This window comes from Magnolia sinica, unplaced genomic scaffold (assembly GCF_029962835.1).
Source record: "Magnolia sinica isolate HGM2019 unplaced genomic scaffold, MsV1 ctg222, whole genome shotgun sequence".
Taxonomy (NCBI): domain Eukaryota; kingdom Viridiplantae; phylum Streptophyta; class Magnoliopsida; order Magnoliales; family Magnoliaceae; genus Magnolia; species Magnolia sinica.
Genome location: NW_026682781.1, coordinates 102,701 through 108,859, shown reverse-complemented (window position 1 = coordinate 108,859; position 6,159 = coordinate 102,701). Strand labels below are relative to the sequence as shown.

The following is a 6,159-nucleotide window of genomic DNA, read 5'->3' as shown; positions in this document are numbered from 1 at the left end:
TTATATTATGAAATAAAAAATTAGTTAGATCAAAGCATCAAGTGGACCACACGGTAGGAAACATGGAGATTAAATCATATTTGCTTGTTATGGTTTGGTCCACTTGAGCCTTCAATCTATCTTAAGTTTGGGATTATAAACTAAAATAATTTAATAAAATTAATGATTGGATTGGATAAACAAAATACATTATGGTGGGCCCCATGGAGCCTATGTCATATCATGACCGTCCACGGTCCGTCTCACGAACCGACGCCCAAATTTGGGCGCGCGCTCCAAACCATAACTGGGTTATTTCACTCTCTCTCTTCGTTCCCTAGTCGCCCCTCTCTCTCTCCGTTTCCCAATCCTCTCTCTCCCTCCCGATCTCTGCTCCATCTCTCTCATCCTCCTCCCTCTCTCTCCAATGCATCTCTGCCGTCTCTTCTATCTCTCTCCATTGCAGCAGCCGTGAAGTTCCTACCCGAAGAAACACATGCTGTGAAGCTCGTCTCCATAGCTCTGCGGTCCTTTCTACAAGCGGCTGCGAGGCGTCAACCTCTCTTTCTCTCACTGCATCTCTCCCTCCAAACATGTCTCTGATTGCAAACGAAGATTTCCAGCACATTCTTCGTGTTTTGAACACGAATGTGGACGGGAATCGAGATCTGATCTTGTGATGTTCGGTTGGGGTTCACTGATTTTGATAATTAATCTTGATACTGGTAATAGATTTTGGATTTTGTAGATCTGTTCATTTGTATCGGATTCTCTTTTATCTTTGCAATTTCTTAAGTCTATGTTGATTTTTTCTTTTGTGAATTGGGTTTTACAGGTTAGTGATTTGGGGAATCTGATCGGATCGTATGCTCAATGGCACTCTTGTTTGCTCCCTTACTATTCGTTTGATCAGTTCATACACAAGGTGGAACAAGTAGGTGCCACCAAGCGTGTACAGGTAAGCCGCTTCGAATGCCAGGTCTTGCACATCTTTGCTCTGCACACATGTGCTGTAAGCTGTGTTAGTTAGGATTTTACTCAGATCAGCTTTCCTCTGTTAGGACATTGTACAGGAAGCTAGTACAGGGAAAGATGCAATGGGCAGGCCATGTATCTTGGTCCAGAGGTCTAGGTTCTGTATTGAGCTGAAAAGGACAAAATCTTGGCTTATCTCTCTTCACTGACATTGGGCCAGTCCACTCTTATGCTCCTGTTTATTTGACTGGCCATATTTTTCAAATGATCAGTCACAGTTATACAGGCATGATTGACTTCCTGTGTTTTTCTTAAGATATCAAGATTTGTAGATCCTTAACCTAGGCATTATGACCATGAAAGCCTGTTAGCTGATGATTTTGATAGAGGTCAGCTGTTACAAATGATGTTATTTTGATAGAGTATGTTAGGTGTTTGGTTTTTGGCCAATGAAAATGTTCTTGTATTGATATTCCTGTTTCTACTCATTTGAAATGTTTCTGCTCATTTGAAAGATCATATGCATGGTAGTAGTTTGTTTTTGGCCAATGAAAATATTCTTGTATTGATGTTCTAGTATATGCATATGGTGGAGCAGGACCAATTTCTGCTCATTTGAAATTTCTTGCAAGAGATGGCATGCAACTATGTTAAGTTTCAGCTTCTTTGATATTTCCTACAAGAGAAAGCTAACAACTATTGAGTGTGAAATGTTCTAGTAAGCTAGGGGTTTTGGGTGGTCAGATATTCTACGAGCAGGGCCTTAATCTTCTAAGCTTTTGGTTCATTTGCTGTTTGGTTAGTTTGCTAGCAGGGCTAGTTTTTGTCGTTCCTGGTGAAGTATGCAAGTTGTCTCCATCCTTGTTGGAGCCTTTCATGTGGTCTATTTGCTTATTTGCCCAAGCTTCTTCAAGTTCTGTCTCTCTCAAATTTCTGTCGTTCAAGTTGGATTGGAGCTTGTCTTCCAGATGGATTGGAGCATCAGTTTTAAGGTGTTCTTTTCTCAGAATATAGGATGGTAATTTTGGATTGGTAAAAATATTAACTAGGATTGCAATGGTCCATATTTCAGATTGCATGACCCGGAATGGAAAATGTAGTGGGGTTGGCAAAATTTGGTAAACATCGTTGACCACAAAATGATGCCTTGCCTATTAATGCAATGCCTAAATTGAAACAACTCAATAATTTTTGTGGCAAATTACGTCTTGGTCCTATTGTTGTAATAAATGTTATTTCAGCAACTCTTAAAGGATCTTCTGATCTGGTTAAGTGAGTTCTGGTTTTATGGGCTTCTATTGAGTTATTAAATGAGGTAGCTACAGCCTTTTGGAGGCCTATTGCTGTTCTAAATGTTATTTCAACAACTCTTAAAGGCAGTTCGTTGGTTTTGATGGAGACCCGTTTATGCCGTTTGGAGGCTATCTGAAGAGGAACATTTAATTCGACAAACATTGAGCTATATTTCGTAGGATGTGCAAGCCTGTAGGCGAATTTTAATTGACTTTTCTGTTTGACCTTGAGGGAGGCCAATTGCCAATAAAAGACTCCCATGATGGTTTGGAAGGTAAAGTTGGAGTATAGCAATTTGAAAACTCTTCTTGGGAGATTCGGTCATTTTTTGAGGTTGACCATATCGGTACTGTTAGCTTGCAAGATACTCCATATATTAGTTATAGTTTGAAACACAACTAACCTGTGTTAAGTTTCAGGTGAATTATGGATGAATTTGGATGATGACCTCTCTCCCATATGTCTGAATATCTTGCCATTACTTTCCTCTTCCTCACAGTTGTAATGTTTTCATGTCTTTATTGCTTAACTACATTATATCATTTGTCTGAAATATATATTCTTATGGCAAGCAGTTCCTGACATAGCATGTGTTGGTACAGGTCTTCATCCTCTTTCCAGATTCTTCCTGCTAACTTTCTATTACTCTCTGCTGTGAGTCCTTGATCTCATTGAACTCTTTCACAGTACTTACAATCAGAATTATGATTGGCAGATCATGGTTGGCAGCTATTCTTTTTCATGTTTATGAAAGGTTTGTTATGACTTATGAATTATGTTCGAAGATTTCAGGTTGAATTGAGAAAACCACTCTTTTATATTAGATAAATGGCATTGATTCAATCATCCACTCAGCCAACACTTTATCCAATCCATTTTCTCTTCTCATTATAGTGCCAGGTTCCCTACTTTGGCGGGCTAGGAATGTGATGTTGGGTTCGGTCTTGGGAGCGGCATTTTGTTTCCCTCTTGGTAATATTCCTATTCTCATCTATTTATATGAATGAATCAAAAGCTTACCGTTTGTTGCTTCCAAATATAAATTGGCCCTGCTATGTTAATTTACACAAATACGACTTTTGTATTTTTCATGGAAGATATCGTGTGCACATTGTATACTAGGAGACTGCACGTCTCTTGCCATCTGATAGCAGATAGCAGGAATCTTAACATGCATTTCCAAATAGGTGTTTAAAATTTCACATTTTGTGAACCACGTGAGATTCCCGTGAATTGTCTTTTATTAGTCAAAGTTGCGCTCTTTATATGAAAACCAAAAAAAAAAAAGAATACAGAGAAAGCTAATCCTCTCATTTTTTTTTCTCTTTAGAAAATGAATTTTTGCTGAAACAGGTATGTGATCGGGTGATTGTGATGTGGTTTTCATCATCTTTGAATGATATGTTGTGCAATTATCAATAGCTATCAGCTGAGTTTTTTTTGCTCTTTCATTGGGAGAGTTTGGAGAGCGAGAAGAGGACCCCATCATCATCTAGCATGGGGCTTTTTGGATTGACCTAAGGTGGCAACCATCAGAAACCATCTTCCTAGCGGATTGGTGGTTCATTCTATATCAGATTGAATGCTTCTTCTAGAAAGGTATGTAGAGCGTTCTCTTGCATAAAATTTCAAATTTTGGTTTCTCTATATTTTCAGTGATGATTTTGAATTCTTTTCTACGATGTAATCTATCAATATGCTTTCTGAATTCCTTGATTTAGTATTTTACTATGTGTATTGTAATGAGACCTTAGTTCTCTAGTTAAAGTCATGCCTTGTCTCCATATTCTTCCTTTAATTTAAAGGACATGTTGGTCAAAATGCGCTTTACAAGGGCAATGAGGAGACAAGCATTGTGCCATACTCCAATGCCCAAGTTTCTTAACTTCTACCTTGGGTTTGATTTGGGCTTAAATGCTTTCTCTGTTGACAGATCCTGTCAACATTATCATATCAGACTCATCATTGGGCTCTTAAAAAAAAATCACGGGTGGGCTGACAATAACCAGTTATTTGATTTCTCCTTTACAGTGTTGAATCATGCCTTTGTTTCTAGCAGATTCCCCAGTTCTCTGCTTGGCATTTGTGACATGTGCAACATTCAAAGTACTGCATTATATATGGCCTTCCATTGCAGGTTCTAGTTCATGGTTGGACAGAGGCGACAGAGCATTTGAAACAGTACTGCTCAAAAAATGTTTGCCCTCATGTATATGCTTCCCAGATCGAAGAGACAATCGACGTCTAATCAGATCTGTGTGCCTATAAGGTATCAGTAGGGATGTTCTTAAGTTTTTTGTGGACAAGCAATGGTTGAACGTCCATTCATTTTTTATTTTATTTTATTGCCATGAAGTTCCTTTTCCTTGAACTTAAGAAAGAATTGAACTTATTTTTATTCTTGGAAACTGGATGTAGCGTTCTTTTACTGCGATATAGATGGGAGTTCCCTTTGATTGCACTGTGACATGACTGTACATGTTGGAGGTAAAAGAACCCATGGAAGATATCTACTGTTGAGGCAGAGGGTTGAGGTTAGGTTCTGTTCTAGAGGGCATTGGGTTGGATCCTTGCCTATAGGCTATAGGAGACCTCACAAAACTAATACCTGTTTGGTTTCAATATAGTTTCTAGGGGACAAACCCATTCCTTTGGAAGAGTAGGCCTTGCAACCTACAGAACCAGTTTAGTTGGCAACAGACTCAGCTGCCTAAATTGACAACGAATGAGAAACTGCAAAACCACAGGGTCTCTCCTGTTCCAGTGCTAGACGCTAACACAGAAGATCCGGGCAAGATCGCCTCTACAATGATTGATCTCAACTCGAGGCCAAACCGGATTCATGGGCAGCCTTCAAATACACAGGTATGCATGTTATTGGCTTTCAATATGATATGTATATTTTGGTTTTGTTTTTTAGAGGTTGCGAAGCTAAAGTTAACCAATCTGCTAGTTATGCGAAGTTTAGTGTATTTTTGTGTTCATAAGGTGCAGGGGATGAATGCTTTAAGCGATAGCAATCATGAGTGTGCAAGCGTAGTTCCAGTGGGATCTTGCAATCAAGATCTAGAGAAGTAAGCAAGGTGGATTCTATTCTTCTCATTTATGCTAGTTCACTGGTCTTTTTGTTTAACCATTTCTTGGTTAAAGGAAGAAAAAGAAAAAGACAAGGAGCTTGACTTCTTTGGCCTCTGAGTTTTGGATGTCCTAAAAAAGAAAAAGATCAGAGTTGTTTAGACTAATCATTGGTTAACATCTATAAACCAACGCCATGGTGCATGGTTTTTTTTTTTTTTTTTTTAAAAGCAGGAGTGCATGGGACTGAAATGTACAATGCATCTCTTGAATTTTTGGGGGAATGCATGGGAACTGTTATACATGTTTTGTTGAATTCTTTTGAAATGCTTCATTTTGTATGGTAAAACTTTCTTTAAAATGATGCTGAGTTAAGAAAAAAAGAAAGATAAAGGATTGCGAGTTAAGATTTCCTGAGATATTTAGAGTTTCATGGGTTGTATAAAAGTTCACACTTCATTAAAAGCTAGGGAGTCTCAGTTGCTAGCTTGTATGCTATATTCAAATCTTGGATTAGTAGAAATGCCTTGCTTTTGTACTTCTTTTCTTCTTAAACAAGGTCACCTGTACTAGTGGAACTTTTTCCGTTCTCAATATGTCGTTGTCGTCTTTTCATCATCATCTTTATATTAGCCTTCCAACACTTCGGTGTTGGCTTTTGAATGGTAGATTGGCAAATCTTTTATGACACCGAACATCAATCTTCCATGGGGTCTGGAACAGACTATGGTGGCACCTTCTCATAATTCAAATGATCTTTGGAATCAGAGAACTTGGTTAAAGGTTAAAAGAAAGAGAACCAGCTGTTGCAAAACAAAATAATAGTGGATATGCGAA

General features: G+C 38.4%; 1 protein-coding gene across 2 annotated transcripts; it reads left to right on the top strand.

Moving 5' to 3' along the window:
* The first annotated feature begins 308 nt into the window (after positions 1 to 308).
* Positions 309 to 5,414, top strand: LOC131236107 (B-box zinc finger protein 19-like). 2 transcript variants are annotated; one of them, XR_009166541.1, is made up of 10 exons: positions 309 to 937; positions 2,427 to 2,521; positions 2,667 to 2,748; positions 2,850 to 2,901; positions 3,142 to 3,219; positions 3,578 to 3,846; positions 4,385 to 4,516; positions 4,666 to 4,781; positions 4,875 to 5,112; positions 5,242 to 5,414. XR_009166541.1 is itself a non-coding variant. In XM_058233245.1 (3 exons), the coding sequence occupies exons 1-3, from the start codon at positions 4,716 to 4,718 to the stop codon at positions 5,323 to 5,325; spliced, it is 387 nt and encodes a 128-aa protein (XP_058089228.1). In that variant the 5' UTR covers positions 4,616 to 4,715; the 3' UTR covers positions 5,326 to 5,414. The 2 variants fall into 2 exon arrangements, 1 of the variants encoding a protein (XP_058089228.1); XM_058233245.1 differs by lacking the exons at positions 309 to 937; positions 2,427 to 2,521; positions 2,667 to 2,748; ... (2 more) ...; positions 3,578 to 3,846; positions 4,385 to 4,516 and having other exon boundaries at positions 4,616 to 4,781; positions 4,882 to 5,112; positions 5,236 to 5,414.
* The last annotated feature ends 745 nt before the right edge of the window (positions 5,415 to 6,159 follow it).

Excerpts from the sequence above, each read along its gene's own strand:
- LOC131236107 (XM_058233245.1), top strand. The coding sequence starts at position 4,716 with ATGACTGTACATGTTGGAGGTAAAAGAACCCATGGAAGATATCTACTG. Across the intron at positions 4,782-4,881 it reads TGTTGAGGCAGAGGGTTGAG|GGGACAAACCCATTCCTTTG; the intron begins GTTAGGTTCTGT and ends TATAGTTTCTAG. Across the intron at positions 5,113-5,235 it reads GGCAGCCTTCAAATACACAG|GTGCAGGGGATGAATGCTTT; the intron begins GTATGCATGTTA and ends TGTGTTCATAAG.